Below are 18,762 nucleotides of genomic sequence, written 5' to 3'. Positions count from 1 at the left end.
ATAAGCAAATAGCATCTTCCAAAGTAGAAGCCAAGAGACAAGAAACCAGAGAAACACTATTTTGCTCTGCAGTTCCTCTGAGCTGTAGCTTATATCCCTAGAGATGGGATTTTGTGTTGACAGCCATGACTTGTCTCTTTCTCCCACAGCTTAGAAGGGACATGGTACAAACATTAGAACGTACTAGGGACAGGTTTCCTTGGAGCTGCAGGACAGTGGAGTGAACTGCGGGAGGTGCCAGACTGCATGGCAGGGAGGGACTATAGAGCAAAGGCACAGCAGATGGGCACAAACCAGCTGCACACACCTGACACCAGACCACTAAAAGCCAAGCTAGAGCTTGGGGGTGAGGCACCTGGTAACTACAGTGGTGGTCAGAACGGGAATGGTCCCCAGAGGCTCATTATTTGAATGCTTGGTCCCCTGTCAGTGGAACTGTTTGAGAAGGATTAGGAGCTGTGGCCTTGCTGGAGGTGTGTCACTGGGCTGTGCTTTGAGGTTTCAAAAGCCCCCATTCCTAGTTAGCTCCTTCTGCCTCATGTTTGTGGATCAAGATATGAATGAGCCTCTCAGCTACCGCTCCAACATCATGCCTGCCTGCCTGCTCCCATGTTCCTCATCATGGTAAGTTGTCTTGGTCAGGGAATTTTGTCACAGTGTTGAAAAGTAACTAAGATACCCATCACCTCTCCAGGTGGGTCCCCTGACTTGGATCACAGAGCTAGGAGAGTGAGGCTCCCTAACTTTGTCCCTCATAATGCAGCATCCAGGGTGAGGTTTCCACTCAGCAGAGAAAAGGGGTTTTCTCAAAATGAACCAATAAAGAAACAGACACTCAAAGTAACTAGATCACAGGGCTCCTCAATAGCTTTTATTCTTCCTCTTCCTTTCTTTTTTGACATTACTTGGGATACACTGTCGGGCATCTGAAAATCTCTCTCTTTTTTTTTCTTTTTTGTTTAAATAAGCAACTTATAACAATGGGAGGATTTCATTCCAGTGCTTCAGAAATGTGATCATTCATCCCTGGAAGGGCTCATTAGCCATGGCTCTGGATAACTGAGGTTTTGTCATAATTTCCATGTGCCACCTCAGACAAACAGCAGTGTCTTGGTAACACTTAAGTGCTTTGGAAGGGCAGAAAAAAAAATCTCTACAAGTTTAAGTGTCCTGACGGTGTGGGCTAGACACGGCTTCTGTAGTCCGAGGTAACAGCAGAGTACTCAGCAAACAGTGGCTCTCCGGCCAGGATCCTCCAGGCCAGCTGCTCCGGTTGATTGCCTTGAGTCTTCTGGCAGAAGATGGACTGGCAGAAAGGGGTTACAGAATTGTCTAGTGGTCCCCACCTCCGTGGCTGCCAGTGGTGATGAGTAAGCCCTTCATTCAGGAAGCAGGAAATTCCTCTGCCTTCAGTTCTACCAAACAGAGCAGCAGAATCCAGACTCGGGGACCAGGGCCATCACCAAAGGGACAGAGGCCCCTCTCCTCCCACCTCATCACCCGCTACTCATGGCGCAGACAACATGAGTACAGTTTTTGCAAATTAAATTATTTCCCTATAGTACAATAAAGTATCATTCTCTTTGACAAGTCTTTCCAATCCCATTCTTAAAATTAACTTATAAAAATGTGCAAAACCCAACATTGACTTCAAATAAATAGGGCAAAGTGGGAGGAGCTAAACTTTTTTTTTTGTTGTTCTTTTTTTCTTTTTTTTTAATTAAAAGTTTAAAAACAGCAGCTGCAAGAGTCAAAGTAGCTGTGGGGTGACTTGCAAGTGGCGCTTGTTCGCCACAGTTCTCAGCTGCGCTTCTAATTGAGGTTTGTTGTGCTCAAAATTCACAATGGATGCCCCCGCTGAGGTCCTTCACCACACCCTCCTTGATCAACTTCAGGAGGAACTTGGTCTCTGTGGTCACATTGTGCATGACCTGAGAGTTCATGGCGCTCATGCACTGACTGTCAAAGTAATGCAGAGGAGTCCTGGGTCGACTGAGGTCATATCCAAAACCTGCCAAGCTGACTTCATCACACAGATGTGTGGCTAGGACAATGGCAATGGCACCGATTGTGGGGATATTCTGAAAAGGACACAGACCAATTTATTACATCTAATCATTTTTAAAAATAATACTCTAAATTTTATTTTTATTTTCCAGACAGAGTTTCACTATGTAGCTCTTGGCCGTCCTGGAACTCATAGAGACCTCCCTGCCTCTGCTCACCAAGTGCTGGGATTAAAGGTGCGCACCACTGTACCCAAACATTTTTTAGTTTTTTAAATTATAATTACAATGTTTCCCCTTTCTTTCTTCCCTCCAAACCCTCCCACGTCCCCTTCCCTGCTCTCCTGAAAATTCATGGCCTCTTCTTTTCATTAATAGTTACTGCAAGCATATATGTACAGACATGTATACTCCTAAATATAACCTGCTCAGTCTGTATGTTACTTGTATGTATGTTGTCAGGATGTCTACTTCCAAGAGGATGCTCCGTGGTCCTCCCCAGGGCGTGGTTTCTGGAGCCCGTCCCTCCTGTGTGGCACACTCCCTATTAAATTCCCATCTCTCCCACATCCCCACTAGCTGCTAGTGTCCCGCCAAATGTTACCATTTGCTGTTCCTAGACTATTTCTATATGCACAGCAGCTACGCCAGACCCGAGTTAAGGACGTTTCTTCCTTGGTTTTTAGATTTTCATTAACTAACTCAACTGTCTTTCTATATTTTCAAGGTGTGCCTGTGTGTACACGCACACTTGGACACACATGTCACCGTGCATGATTGGAGGTCAGGGGACAACTTTCAGGAGTTGGTTCTTTTTCACCATGTGGGTCTGGGACTGAACTCCTGTTACCCAGCATGCACTGCCACACCCATTCCTGTCTGTTTGGTTTTTGTCCGTCTGTTTGTTTGTTTTTTAAGATAGGGTCTTGCCATGTAACCCAAGCTGGCTTCTACACCATAGCCTCCTGCTTCAGCCTCTGGAGTGCCCAATTACTGGAGTCACTCTGCCTGGCTTCATTTACTCCTTCCAAAAATAGAGCCAACTAACTTTAGTCTAGCACGGCCAACGCTCAACCCACTCTAGCTTCTCACTGTTGACATGTTCTCTGTCTGCCTAGCATCTTGCCATGTCTCCTGGGATGTGCAATCCTGGCACAAGCTTTTTGGATCTTCATTCAAGTTTTGGGTAAAAATAGCACCATAAGGCAAGTCCAGAGAGTCTGTAGCTGACACAACTCCCTGAAGGTTGCCACTCGTCCAGCTGCAGGCTATTTCCTGTGTCCAAAATGTGTGAGCCCAGCAATGTTTCAGGCATTTCTAGAATACTTGTTCATACATAGTCTTGGGACTAGTACCCACATGTACTGATACCTTCTTGTATTTCATGAATGCCTTATACATGTAGTATAATTCTATACAGTGTTTTTTAGTGTATCTACTTTTTTTTTTTTTTTTTTAAGACAGGGTTTCTCTGTGTAGTCCTGGCTGTCCTGGAAACTCACTCTGTAGTGAGTTTCTTCTGCCTGCCTCTGCCTCCTGAGTGCTGGGATTAAAGGCATGTGCTGCCACCACCTGGCTAGTGTTATTAACATTTTGATTATGACCTGCCACATGAGGGCAGGTATGGAATTTTCCACTTATGATGTCCTGTTAACTATCAAAGAGCTTTTGATTTTCAGACTCAGGATGTTCAACCTGAATTTGTTTTTGGATAGCTTTTAATGTACAGATGTTTCTCTCATCTTAGTGAAGCCTATAGCTTCCATAAATATTCCTCTTCTGTAAACTGGCACAAGAGACTCCCAGAGTTCACAGAATCTGGTGGGGTCAGGGATGCTCCCAGCAACTCATCATTCATTCTAAATTGCTTCCTGCTCCATGGGTATCCACTTCTCAAAGTTCACCTCAGTGTAAAAAAGGACCATCGCAGTCTGCATGCTTGTAAACAGAGGCCAAGAGAGGTGACTGCCAAGGACGCCTCCTTGCTACCGCTGTGCGGCACTGTGTGTGTCTTCTAGCATTCAGCCCGGAGCACACAGGGGATCCACAACCAGTGCCTGTGCAACTGTGTGTGCAACAAGTGTTCATGGAAGCAACACATGGCGAGAGATCAGAAAGGACTGCAGGGCCTGCCAAGAAGGCTTAGCAGGTAAAGGTACCGGCTGCCAGACCTGAGGAGCTGCGTTCAGTTCCCAGGACCAACAAGGCGGAAGGAGAGAACTGACTCCTGCAAGCTGCACCCCCCCCTCAAATAAATGAATGTAATTCTTAAAAAGGACCAGAATGTCCTCAAATTGTACCATTTGCACCAAACAGCTGCAAGGCCCCCAAACTTCTCCATGATGGGAGGACACAAGCACAAGGAAGTCTCTGACATGGAGATTTTCAGAGCAGACCTAGGCTGGCGTTGAACCTGCCATGAAGTAGAGAATAACCTTAAGAGTTTTGATTCTCTTGCCTCCACCTCCTGGGTGCTGGGATTACAGACGTGTAACACCATGCCTGGTTTGCGTGGTTCTGGGCATTGAATTCAGGGATTCACTAATGCTGGTCAAGCAATCTATCACCCAGCTCCCAAAAACCCTGAGTGTGCTAAGCACTTGGCTGATGTTTTCTTCGGCTATAGTGGCATCATGCCTTGCCAGTGAGCGTGTGGTGATGGACTCATTTAAACCCTGCCTTCATTCAGCCTTTTGCTATTAGTGCCATTCTATTTGAAGCAAGGTTTCACTATGTAGCTGAGTCTGGCCTTGAACCTGCATTAACTTCCTGAGTGCTGGGATAATATAAAAGGATTTTTTATCTTTATTATTTATGTGTATGTACATGTGTGAATGTATGCTCTGTGTGTGTGTGTGTGTGTGTGTGTGTGTGTGTGTGTGTGTGTGTGTGTGCGCGCGCGCGCGCGCGTGCTGAAGGAGGCCAAAGGAGGGTACCAGATGACCTGGAACTGGAGTTACAGACAGTTGGGAGGCACCTGATGTAAGTGCTGGGAACAGAACTCAGGTCCTCTGTAAGAGCAGTCAGTGCTCTTAGCTGTAAGTGCTCAGCCATGTCTCCAGTCCCATCCCTTTTATTTATTCAGGCTCATTTTTTTTTAGCTCAAGAAAGAATTCTTTGTATTTCAAACACGTTTACTTGATCATACATGTGCTAAATCTTGTTTAAGAAAGACTTCCATACAGGTCTTAAAAGTTTTAAAGACATGGGGCCCAGCGACAATAAAAGCATTCTCCACACTACCCCCCTTCTGGCAGCACATGCTAACTGCAGGTTAACAACCTCCCCAATGGAAACCTCGAACACAAAGGTTCTCAAATTAGGCTGTGAGGTAAATCATCTGGGTGATTTTGAAAATCTCTGTGTACAGACCACAACCCTGACCAATGAAGTCTGACTGTCTGGGGTGGGGCCAGACTGAAAAGCACTGTCGTAGAGGGCAGACTTCACTCATCATCACCTGTGAAGTACTGGTAAGGACCAATTCTTAGTATCTTGTAGAGATGAAATATACAGAACCTTTTTAGATTAACAAAATACCTCTCTTAGGGTCAGGCAGTTGAATGTGACCCTGGGGCAAAGATATCTTAATTAACATGTCAATAACGTAAGTGTCACCATTCTAAAGGGTACATCCAGGAAAAAGGCTAATTCAACCACAAGGAACCCTGGCACCAAGGGGTGTAATGACAACCACACATGGACTTGCCTGGTCACAGAGTAGGTTTCCCTACCAGAGATGCCTCTAGTGGTATAGATGAGCCCACACAACACTCAAACACATTTTCTCTTGTACACAGAGGACAGTTAGTTGAGTCGTAACAAAAATACCTTATCTTGGCCCCAGAATCTCAGCTGAGGCTCTGAGTACTGAAGGATGTCAAAGGCAGTTTCTTTGATGATAACTGGGTTCAGAATCCTGAAGTGTTTTGCCTGGAGTGGGATTTTTTCTGCCACCTGCTTCCAAAAGAAGAGCCGAACCCAAAATGGCTGAGGAAAGAATGCAAGCAGTCATTAGGGATGCTTAACCACTTCATCCTGTCAACAGAGGGTAGGAAGGCATTCACTGCTAATTATGCCATTATGCCAAGGTCATGGGCACAACTCCGGGTGGCCTCATACCCAGCACCCTGGAGTACAATCATCTAAATGCATGGAAATCGAGTATTTCAACCCAATAATGTAACCCTGAAAGTTGCAATTTACATAGGTGGTGAACAGAAACGAAAGAACCAGTTTGTTTGCTTGAGGAAGAAATTCCTAAAGGATGACCTGAACCAGGGTGTCTCTTTTACAGTCCACAGCCATCATGTTCCCAGGGAAGGCCAATTAACAGGTTTGATTTTAGGGTAGTAAGTGCTATGGGTGCCTTGTTGGATGGGTTCTCACCTCGTACCCACTCTCCACTGATTTTATTTCCTAGTCTCATAAAGCTGCTTAGCAACTGACTAAGCAGTCACTTCATTTTACCATCAGAAATTCTACACAACAGGAAACCCAGAAGATCACAATAATCTCCAGAGAATTGGTCTCTGGACATATAAACTGTTCCATCACAAAGCACAGCCTGCTATTTAAAAAAAAAGTATATTTTAACCATGTATAGGGTGTGTGTGTGTGTGTGGTCACAGCACATGCATGGAGGCTGGAGGATGATCTCTGTAAATCATCTCTTTCTACCATGCAGCTCCCAGGGACTGAACCTGGTTTGTCAGGCATGGTGGCAGACACCTTTGCCCTCTGAGTCATCTCTGTGGGCCCTATCCTCTTAGTTTTGGAGGTAGCTATTGTGATCAGCTTGATAACTGAACTCTTGAAAATTATTTCACTCTAATGGACAGAACATTAATTAATTCCTGGAAAGACCAACAGGAGGAATCTGACCAAGTGGAGGTCTCTGACTCTGCCCTTCAAGAATGCTTTGGATTTACTCCAATGAAAGGATCCTGCCTACAGCATTTTGGAGAACATCTCTGGGATGACTATGTATAATCTTCAGCACAGTTTACATTCATCCAGGCAAATCTCACTTCATTCAAGTCCATGTCTGGAGAACAAGGCAATCAACCCCAGAATAGAAAGAGCAGTCAACTTAAAGTTGATAGTCCTTTTTAGTAATGACCACCATTTTCACACAAAATTCTTTTCATAAAAGTTTTGGTTTACTATTGTTTGTCTCATGTAGCCAGGCTGGCCTCAAACTCTGTGTAGCTGAGGATGGCCTGGAGGTTATTCCTCCGCCTTCCAAGTGCTGAGAATATAGCTGTGTACAACTGGTTTTATGTGGTACTGGGGACTGAACCCAAGCCTTATGCATGCTAGGCAAGCACTCTACAGGCTGGGCTACATTTTCAGTTCACATGCCAATTCTTTTTTGGTTTTTTGAGACAGGGTTTTTCTGTGGCTTTGGAGGCTGTCCTGGAATTATCTCTTTTAGACCAGGCTGGTCTGGAACTCACAGAGACCTGCCTGCCTCTGCCTCCCGAGTGCTGGGATTAAAGGCATGCGCCACCACCACCTGGCCCACATGCCAATTCTTAATCAGGTTCCGAAAGCAAATGTGCAGAAGAGTTCTGAGGGGTTTCTACACAGAGGGAGGACATAATTTCAAAGACAACACACGTCTGTATTCTACTGTGTCTATTTAAAAATAAAAGTCCATAATTGCCATCTAAGATGCCCTCACTTTTTACCAGTGCCAGATTTCCAGAAGCATTGTGAGTGCTTACCAGGGTTTCATTTTTTAACATTGCTTGAAGCCACTTGAAATCAACACTCTTAAATAAAACGCTGACGAACAAGTCATTGGCAAAGTATTCCACGTCCGACAGTGGTGCACCCTCTGGATAAGTCATCCTTATGGTAGTTTTATTTCCAACGTGTTCAGAATAACCCTCAATTGGGGCACTGTTTAACCTAGTGAAACAAAAAGGAACAATTGACAAAGAAAGTCATTAACCACCTTGTCACACCATGTGGCAGCCCAATATCCTATGGCATATCCTCCATGAATCAGGACATTGTTGGAGTAGGATTCCCTCCCAGGGGCCTCGGTGCTCTACACAGCCTTGTCCTTTAGGTCACTGGCTGAGGGCAGCCTGAAGTCCATGATGGAGCACCAGGATATAACCCTAGACTGTCAACTTAAGCAGTTCTGTCATATCCTGGTGTTTGAAGCTAATCCAAACGTAACATTTAGGGCTTTCCTGGAATTTTCTTATTTTGAAAATCTGTTTGCTCAGATAATGAAGAGTTCTTGCCAGTACCCTGAGCACTTGGGGTTGCAGAGCTATGCCACTGTGCCCAGCTAGTTAATGTCTTCTGAAATCTCATAAAAATATCAGACACACAGTTGTGTCTAACCTTGCTATCTTCTTCCAGATCTTAACACCTAATCCTATGGTTACTAATGCAGGCTACTCAATAGGACAATTAAATGCCAAAGCATGCCTTTGGGCCAGATGGTTCTCTTTCTTCTGTTTTTTAAAAGGAAGGGCATTATTAATATAAATAAAGTCTGTAGATTAGATCTGTAAGTATTGATGTATGGATACAATTTATTAATTGTATTATGTTAACTTTCTGATCCTGAGTATCGTGTCTCTGTTCTCAGGAAAAACACACTCAAGTTCTCAAGGCTTGCTATTTGCAACTTTCAAAAAGGGGTCAGCAGAAAGTAACAGTACAAGATGGTATCTGACCTTCATTGGCTCAACTTAAAATCTTTCAAAGCAATGTGCATTTGACAGAACCCAATTCTGAACTTTGGGTTTTGTTCTCTTCCTGGGCTGCTATCATTTGCGGTATGAAACTTTTTATGATGCCACAGTGATAGCCACGTGGAGCCTGAGGGGAAATGACTGGCTTTCTAAACTAAGCTAAGCGGTGTAGTAAGTTAGGGGGAGTCAGTGCATCCCCACTCCTCACCTTATATGCATGATGGGCTGACATGGGGAGCCTTCCTCAAATGCTCTCCAACTTACTGACTGAAGTTAAAGCGCAACAGTATGGCTAGTCTAGCCAGCCAGCCTGCCCAGGGGATCCCCTGCCTCTACCTTCTGAGCCTGGAATTATCTACAGGAGGGCTGTCACGCCTGCTTGGCATTTGCTCAAGCACTGGAGACTGAGTTACAGTTCTGCAGCAAGAGCCTTATGCACTGAGCTATCTCCCTTGCCCCTTAATGCATTCCGGATGGAAATGTATGCTGGGTGTACAGGTGGGAGCCTCCTCAAAAGCTAAGAGCATCTGTATAGATAACGGGGGGAATAAGCAAATGGATGGAGTGTGGTCAATCTGGGAGGAAATCTGGGAGAAGGTAAATGGGAACTATTTGTACTATTTCCACAAAATTATGAAAAAAATACTTCTTAAACTATCTCTTTCTAACCAGGTTCCAAGCACCCTTCACTGTCTCTGGTGCACAGAAGCCTCCTTCCCTTGATGTCCTCATGCCCCAGCCCTGCCACCCCAGGACATCAAGTCTCTTTTCTGGCCCCTCCCAGCTGTCTTAGCCCTGTCCTCATACCAGGTAGGGTTCCTCACTCAGCCATCCCCAATTGAATCCTTTCTGAGAAGACACACACCACTGTCCTTCAAAGCCAGCTTGATGTGTAGCCTCCTCTAGCTACCTGTCCTAGAACTGAAGGTCTGTACTGTTAGCACCCGTTCTCTTACCCACATCTTTCCCATAGCCTGGCCCTGCACCCCTGGGTGGGTGGGGCTCCTTCCCATAGCCTGGCACTTGATTGCTGGATGGGTGGGGCTCTTGGCCCTGTTTTGTACACCGCTACTTGCACACAGGCATTCATTTATCTGCTCAGTGGGACCAGGTACAAGGTTGTGGAAGCCTCCAGACCTTGTATTTGAGCAGTGAGGGACTGACTGACACCTTTGTGTCTTCCGTGACACCTGCTAGGCATGACAACCTATTAGGGTAACTTCTGAGAAGAAAGCGTCTACCTGGCTCCTGTTCACAGCAGTCTGCACTCCCCGGCTTCTGCTCCTTCCTTGTCTCTTTCCCTTGCTCCTTTGAACACTTACTTGTCCACCCTCTGCACCCTGCTGCAGCCCTCGGCTTCCTATGCACGCTCCTGAAGCAGCTGTGGCATTTACTGAGCACAGAACCCTGTCATTCACCGCTCCTAGCACTTTACACCTGTTCACGCAGTCTCCACAGTGGATGAACCCCACTGCTTCCAGGCTACAGATGAGGAAACTGAGGCAGCATGGAGTGGGTAGTCTAAATCACAAAGGCCCTATGTGAACATCATCACTTTGGGGATCAAAGTGGCTGGAGTGGATTTTGTCACGTCCCTCTCAAACCAGTTTCTTCCACATCCGAGTTTCTGACAGCATTTCTGCTAAGGCCTCAGGCCCCTGGAGTAGCGATCTTGGTTGGCATCACTTGACATTAGTTTTCAGATCATCACAAGGGGCTGCCAATGACTTTTCAGTATGCCACTCAGACCCAGTCTTCTCCCACTGTTTGCACTTTCTGTGGGCAACCCCCAACCATGTATGTCACACCGTCATCCTTCGGCTGTGTTCCCATTCTCTTGTCTTCAATCCGCCCAGACTGAATTAGGACCCCACTCTTGTGGTTAGTTTACTGCAGCGTACTAAGGGCTGGAAAAACAGACCCAGGCCGTGAAGACACCTATTCTATTCTAAACAACTTGCCTAAGGAACTCATCAGAGCTGGATAAAAAGACACGTGGATAAAAATATGCAAAGCAGTTTTGCGATGAAAAGTAAAAAGATGGGAATATTCTAATGTGTAGCAAGAGTCACCAAATCATTTATCTTCTTTTTAGGAGTTCTAAGATATTAATTGCTTCAGAAGCTAATCATAAATATAAGTTTAAAATACTTTGTAAAGCCAGGCTAGAGAGATGGCCCAGTGGTTAAGGGTGCTTGCTGCTCTTCTAGAGGACCACAATTTAGTTCCTACACCCATACTGGGTGGCTCACAAGAGCCTGTAACTTCTGATGTCCTCTTCTGGCCTCCATGGGCACTTGCATGCATGTGCACAAACCCAGACACTCAAATATAAAACAAAGCCAAGCTTTAGAGAGAGATGGAAACCCAGATGCAAGCACGTGTCCAGGGCAAGAGTGACCAGCAGCACAGCAAATCAGCAGGGGCTGGTGACTCATGCTATGGGGAGCTGGAATTTCTTCCTAACAATGGGAATATTTCACATTTATCACTGGAAAACCTTTTCCTTCCCTATGCTGTCACTGAAACCAGGACCTTGTGAACTGTAAGCAAGTGTTCCATTACTCAGCTACACCCCTAACCTAGGAAAGTAACTTCTAAACACGGTGTGCTGGGCCATGCCTTTAATCCTAGCACTTGGGAGTTCCATGACAGCATGATCTACATAGTGAGTTCCAGGACAGTCAGAGCTATTTAGAGGGACCCTGTCTCAAAAAAAACAAAACAACCCCCCCAAAAAAAAACAAACCAAAAAAATACCCCCAAACCAAACAAATAAGCAAATGAACAAAACTCCCTTTAAAGAGTTAGGTAAATCAGAACTCTAGGATAGCTGTATACTGCTTATGTTGAGTTCTTACTACTCTAGAGGTGTCTAGCCTAGCCAGCACTGCCTCCCAGGGCTCACTACCCTTACACCCTATTTCCTAAGCCAGGTGTCCCCCATCGTCCTTCTGTCCTACACCACCCTGTAGCCTCCACCTAACTTAACGTTCTGTTTACCAAGCCCTTCCAGCCTTCCAAACCTCCCTCTTCTGAAAGGCTTAGCAAGTGACTCAAGCCCATAGCATACTCCTTGAATCTAAATAGTTTGGGACACTTGGCCATTTGTGGTTTTGTTTCAAGAGTTGAAGCAGGGATGCTGAAAGAGCATCCAGGGTTCCTCTCTGTCCCAAGAGCTGCACTGGCCCAGAGTACAAGACCAAATTCCCAAGCAAGGCTGGTTTTGAGTGCAGATACCTTATAACCACATCGAACTGGTTGAGAGCGTGGCCCAGCTCTAGTCCATGGAGGATGCCTCCGTTGCCAACAACCACGCAGCGCTTGCAGTGCTTGGCTCTCAAGTGTTCAGGAAAGTCACGCTCAGGTAGCAAGTCCAAGAGGCTCTGGACTTTACTGGAGAACTTCCGGAATCCAAAAGGAGGGTCATATTTGAGTTCAGCTTCACTGGCCCTGGGGACCTTCTGCACAAAGGGCTCCAAGTTCATGCTGTACCTGTGCTCAAATAACCGAGCCATGGCTTTCTTTGCAAACCTGGGCCGGCATTCCTTCTGTAGGACTTGCTGAGCATATCTCTGAGCTCTCTGCAAGGGGAAGACCAACACAGGCTTTAGAACCTCTCCAACATTAAATTAACACTGTGTAGACACTCAGTCCTGTGATGCCTGGAGTCACTCCCTTGTTGATTACTATCTGGTAATATAGAACATTTGCCTTTTAGTTTTTGCTCAGGAACAAGAAGGAATCAGGACGCCACATCACATGACAAGAATAACAACTCTACTAGGGCACTGATTTCATTATGGCAGTGAGACAAACCAGTCACATGAAGACGGGCATTAACAAGACTGCACTTACCTGCAGTGTGTAAAGTGGTCAGATTTACAGAAGCACAAAGCAGGATGGTGGGAACCAGGAGCCAAGGACATCTTGGGGAGAGGAAATGTGTCTAACAGGCATGGTGTTTCAGTTTTGCACACTGAAAGGTTCTAGAGGGCCAGCAAGTTGGCTCAGTAGGTCAAGGTGGCTGGTGCTAAACCTGATGACACAGCCTGAGTTCAGTCTCTGGGACCCACGTGATGAAAGGAGAAAGTTGACTCCCAAAGATGGTCTTCTGACCTCCATACTATGCTATGGTACAGACAGACAGACAGACAGACAGACAGACAGACACACACACACACACACACACACACACACACACACACTAAAAAAAGAGGAAGCTCTAGAAGTCTGCTTCACCATGCTGAATTGGGGCTGGTAATGTAGCTTAGTGGTATGTTTTCTTTGTATGTTGCAAAGCTTTTGTTGGCTTAACACTGCACCCTAATGATTAAGATGGTAAATTGTGTTATGTATTTTGTTTGTTTGTTTTTTACCACAACATTAATAAAGAGCTTCATATTTTCTACCTAGCAGGGTAAGAACCAGTCTTGTTTATCAGTAGAGTTAATCGGCTTTGGGCAGTCTGGAAGACAAATGACCTTCGGTGTTATCAGGGAACTCGTGTCTTGACACACAGGACTTGCTGGTTCATGCGCATTTCCCCAGAGCTAATGGCTCCTATCAGCAAAGAACAGCTGCCGAAGGCGAAGCCGGAAGACTCCCCACATGCTGCCCCTGCATCTTCACGCTCTCTATTTTGTGTTTAGCATCTCTGCCGGCCTCACAGAGATGCTCCGATGCAACTTCCTCTTCTCTGCATGTGAGTACATCAGATGTGTGGCATGAGGTCCTGTCCTTCCCTGGATAGCGATTTCTAGGAATTTGTCTTGTCTTTAAACCTGTCAGTGTATCACAAATAATCTTACTATTGTAGTTTTAAACATTACCTCAGCTGTTTCCCTCAGTCTTATTATTTCTACTCTACTTTTATTACACTTTATTCTGTGTGTATGTGTGTGTGCATGTGCCTTCGTGTGTGTGTGTGTGTGTGTGTGTGTGTGTGTGCGCGCGCGTATGTGTGTGTGTATGTGTGCATGTGCCTTAATGTGTGCATGTGTGTGTGTATGTGCTTAGTGTGTGTGTGCACATGTGTATGTGTGTGGGTGCATGAGCCTTAGTTTGTGTGTGTTCACATGTGTATGTATGTATGTGTGCATGTGCCTTAACCTGTGCATGTGTGTGTGTATGTGCTTAGTGTGTGTGTGTGTGCATGTGCCTCAGTGTGTGTGTGCATGAGTCTTTGTGTGTATGTGTACATGTGTATGTGTGTGGGTACATGAGCTTTAGTGTATGTGTGTATGCATGTGCCTCAGTTTGTGTGTGTTCACATGTGTATGTGTGTGCATGTGCCTTAACGTGTGTGTGTGTGTGTGTGTGTGTGTGTGTGTGTGTGTGTGGACAATTCATGGGAGTCAGTTTTCTCCTTCCTCCATGTGGGACTAAGGGATGGTCTGACTGTCAGGCTAGGCAGCAGCCAAACTTTTTACACATGCAGCTACTTTACCAGTCATTTTCTAACATAGTTCCCTCATGAAAATCTTTTAAAAGTATAGCCTTGAAAAGTTATTTAATGCCTATAAAGGGCACAGCGTGTGCATTCTGGGAATCAACTCCACTTTGAAAAAGGGGAACTGAAAGTCTCACAGCCTCATACTCCCTGTGTCACCGTAAGACAAGGTCCACTAGTGAGTTCCCTTTGTCGTTTCAGGGTGGCCTAACCAGCAGAATAAATCACTGATATAGGCTGCTTGTGGCAAGGCTTGAAATAGCAGCTTCTACACCCACAGGAAAGTGTAACATTCCAGAGAACAGCGCCTCACATATGGACTGGCATCTTCCCCCAGGGTCAGTCAGAAAGCCAAGCAAGGAACTGATCATGACCCTGCACTCTCACAAATGCCAAGCAGGTGAAACTCCACCTGCTAGGGGCCTTAAAATAAAACTGGGGGAGGCAAAGCACACAGAAGGGCCCTGCTTCCATCTTCATTCACCTCTATAGACTTCAGGTCTGGTAGTTGTAAACAGCTGTTTTTGAGCCCCGAAGGCCCAGTTTGCCCCTAGGATACCCCATGCCCAGCACATGGGTTCACACATCACCCATGATACAAAGGAACATCCGCACAGTACTAGGAGACCCAGGGAGGCGTCTCTCTGTCCGGACTGGAAGGAGGTCGTAAGCAAGCTAGAAGCATGTGCACAGCTCTCTTGTGCTGCCAAATCTTTTCTTTAGACATTTCCTTTGAAGAGGAGTGAAATTTCATTCCATTCCCTGACCTGGCAAAGCATTCCGGTTTCAGGCTTCAAATTTAATCTAGTATATTGTGAGCAGAGCCCAAGGCCCAGCTGTCACCCTCTGTGGTAACTCTTCCTGTGCCTGCCTCACAGCCAGGGCAGGAAATCTGAGGGAGCAAGCAAGCATACCTGAATGCACTGGAGATGCTGCAGCCACCGCAAGTCCCTCCTCACTTTCGTTTCCATTGTTTAAAGCCACACTGAGCTCTCAACGTGTCTGCAATCACGTGGGATAACTTTCTCCTATCTAGACCGTACCCGAGCGTCTCTCTTCCTTTCCCTACATGAGGTTCACAGCCCAAAAAAATTCAAAGAAGGAACAGCTCACTTTAAGGAACTGGGGTGCTTTGAGGAAGCAGTGGGGAGCATGGCAGCCAAGCCAGGGAGGGCTGACTGGCAGGCGCCAGCTCCTGGCCTGGATGGCACCATCCAGGCGATCTTGGGGTGCAGAGAGCTAACGTTACTCTTGGAAATAAAGGCTTTAGTTCTTCAGTCTCCAGGTTGAGCTGCAAACTACCAACAATGAAGAAGAAAGACATCTTGAAGGTCCAGCTATTTATTGACGTGACAATTTGCCATGAAACACCACAACATGAAAGTTCACTGAAGGGAATTAAGGTCAAGGTGGTTCCCTCAGCAAAATCTCCATGTCATTTCCACTTCTTAACTTGAAGGATCATGTTTCTCAGAAATACAAGTGGCATACTTGTGAACACACAATGAAGTTCCATCCTCATCACCTACTGATTTTATAATTTCAGCAGAGGGGGGGTGTTTAGGTCAAAGAACTTCAGGTTAACTAAATATTCGAAGGAGTCTAGCGCCACCACAGCTCTTGGGATCCGAGGACAGTTATTACAGAAACGCTTGTTTGCACATCTGTAATTGCGCACTGGCCTCTTCCCTTTGAGGACCAAAGCATTTTGCCTAGTGCCTGGCACAACTCAGAACAAAGTTTTCAGGTACAAGTTACCTGTCCACAGCCTTACTGTGACTCAAAGCAGACAAAACTTAAGGATGCTCAAGGGAAGCATGCCACAGCAAAACCTCAGTGAGATAGGGGATACCAGGGCTCTGAGTGGAATTAGTTGAGAACTACAGTGACAGAACACTCCAAAATGAATTAGGGTGCAAATGGTGTAACTCAGAGAACAGCCCAAAGGAGTAAGTCCTACTGTGTGCTTTCATATTCACCAATTGTTAGCATGGAAAGGCTGGGCAGTGTAGGGGAAGCTGTAGCCACGCCTTCTTAGGGGCTGGCTATAGGAGTACCTGAGCAGGCTTGTGAGGGCATGGTCAGAGTGAGTAGGGGGTCTGTGTTTTGGTTTTGGTTTCTCTTTGCTGCTTGCTGTACAGACTACCACCAGCTGGCTGGTTCGCTCTGTAAGTAAGGCTTTTCCCTATTAAATACCCTTATATTTCTACCTGACTCCATATTGGTAATTTCCTACTATAAGGCAGTTTCAGATCTATTTAACTGGTAGTACACCATGTTGGTCATAGCAGTGGACACTGGGTGGAGACTTTAGTTTCTTCATCTCTCAAGCTTTTGGGGTGGTCTGTGGGAAGAGAGGTGGTACCAAGGACATGAGGGAAACCTGCAGGGTGCTGCTGCCTTAGCTCAAGGAGCAACTCAGCAGGATGAACCTGCTGACAGCAAACCCAGTAAGTGGGATCTGTGGAGCTGAACAAGCCGAGGAATTGGGCCACGATTATTAACTATACTGCACGGAATGCTGTCTCCAGGGTGATCTCTGGTCTTTGGCTCTCTCAAAGATGAGTGGGCCAAGTTCAAATCACTCCACCGCTCACTCAGACCAAGCCTAAATTAACACAACATGCCAGTCTCTCCTCAAATGTCTTTTAAGTGCAATTTCACTCGGAACCACACTTTCGATATGCCTAAGCATCTCTTCAGAGACTACTACTGGTCTTGTTAACAATTGGCACATTATCTGACACTTTTAAGTTAAAAAAAAAGAAAAGAAAAACCACAAACTCCACAGCTTGGCAGCTGTTCTCTCTCTGATGCAGAATGAATGTCACTTGGGCACAGTGCAACTGGGAACACTAGTCTGACAGGGCAGTGCCAGGGCAGGGTACCATGTGTGTTTCCAGATGCTGGATGTAACTAATGAAGCTAACAGGGTTCGCTCTTCTGAGACTATACATTCATGATTACTCAAATCTGCCCACGTGTAAAAGCAGGGGTGTGGTGCACATCTTCGACCCCAGTACAACATACAACAAACTAGTGCTATCTGCTGTGGTTTTAAGGACTTCCTGTTTGTCTACTTTCCATCTCTTCTCGTGCTGTGCCCCATCTCAAGCCCTCCATGGTAAGCTGCACACACCAGAAGAGGGACATCTTGCCAGACCTTTCTGAAGATTGGAGCAATTTGACAGGATCAAACTGGTTTTTGATACTGCTGGTTTTTGTTTTGTTTTGTTTTGTTTTGTTTTTGTTCTTTCCAGAAGGGAGCAGTAAGCTGACTGAGCAGGGAAAAGTGTCCCATAAACTCAAAAATCTGATTTCAATCCCTGGAATGGTAAGAGCCAACTTCTTTCTATAAGTTGTCCTATGACCTCTATGTATCATGTATGCATCCACACACACATACACACACACATAAATAAATGTTTTTGCATCCACACACACTTAAATGTTTTTGCATACACACACACACACACACACACACACACACACAAATAAATGTTTTTTAAAAGATGTTAAAAGAGCTAGTAAGAGTCAGGTGGTGGTGGTGCACACCTTTAATCCCAGCACTCAGGAGGCAGAGGCAGGGGGATCTCTGTGAGTTCAAGGCCAGCCTGGTCTACAAAGCTACACAGAGAAACCCTGTTTGAAAAACCAAAGAGAAAAAGAAAGAGCTACTAAGAGTTTAAGATGAGCTTGAGCCCCACAACAAAAGCCTGACTTTACCACATGTCACTGGCATAAAAACAAGTAGGTGGATCAACGGAATCCAATCAAAACCCAGACATAAATCCACACACATGTGGACACCTGATTTTTGACAAAAAAAGCCAAAATTATACAGTGGAATAAAAGAAAGCATCATCAGCAAATGGTGCTGGCATAACTGGATATTGGCATGTAGAAGAATGCAAATAGGTCCATATCTATCATTCTGCACAAAACTCAAGTCCAAATGGTTCAAAGACTTCAACATAAAACCTTGAACACACTGGCACAGGAGACAACTTCCTGAACATAACACCAACAGCAAAGACACTAAGATCAACAATTAATAAATGGGACCTCATGAAACAGAAAAGCTTCTATAAGGCAAAGGAAGTGTCAATGGGACAAAATAGCTGTCTAGAGAATGGAAAAAGACCTTCACCAACTCCACATCTGACAGAGGGCTGATTTCCAAAATATATAAAGAATTCAAGAAACTAGAAATCAAAAATCCAAATAATCCAATTTTAAAAATGGGGTACAGATCTAAACAGAGAATTCTCAACAGAAGAATCTCAAATGACTGAGAAACATTTAAAGAAATGTTCAACATCCTTGGCCATCAGGGAAATGCAACTCAAAACGACTCTAAGATTCCATCTTACACCTGTCAGAGTGGCTAAGATCAAAACACAAGTGACAGCTTATGCTGGAGAGGATGTGGAGAAAGGGGAACAATCCTCCATTGCTGGTGGGAGTGTAAACTTGTACAGCTACTTTGAAAATCAATATGGTGGTTACTCAGAAAATTGGGAATCAATCTATCTCAAGACCCAGCAATACTATTCTTGGGCATATACCCAAATGATGCTCAATC

General features: G+C 45.3%; 1 protein-coding gene across 3 annotated transcripts in view; it reads right to left on the bottom strand.

The window, feature by feature from the left end:
* Positions 1-841: 841 nt before the first annotated feature.
* St3gal5 (ST3 beta-galactoside alpha-2,3-sialyltransferase 5) overlaps positions 842-18,762 on the bottom strand; it is a 53,307-nt gene continuing 35,386 nt past the window's right edge. For 2 of the 3 annotated variants that reach the window (XM_027429502.2, XM_027429501.2), the window contains exons 4-7: positions 11,966-12,309; positions 7,736-7,922; positions 5,838-5,996; positions 842-2,081 (exon numbers count right to left, since the gene is read on the bottom strand). In XM_027429502.2, coding sequence (XP_027285303.1) covers positions 1,833-2,081; positions 5,838-5,996; positions 7,736-7,922; positions 11,966-12,309 — 939 coding nt within the window. In that variant the 3' untranslated portion in view covers positions 842-1,832. Of the gene's footprint in view, positions 2,082-4,176; positions 4,420-5,837; positions 5,997-7,735; positions 7,923-11,965; positions 12,310-18,762 lie in introns of those variants that run through there. The other variant, XM_035448628.1, reaches the window with a different exon arrangement.

This window comes from Cricetulus griseus, chromosome 8, assembly GCF_003668045.3.
Source record: "Cricetulus griseus strain 17A/GY chromosome 8, alternate assembly CriGri-PICRH-1.0, whole genome shotgun sequence".
In the NCBI taxonomy this organism is placed as follows: Eukaryota; Metazoa; Chordata; class Mammalia; order Rodentia; family Cricetidae; genus Cricetulus; species Cricetulus griseus.
Note: the sequence above shows the minus strand (reverse complement) of the source record. Positions and strands in the feature narration are given on the sequence as shown.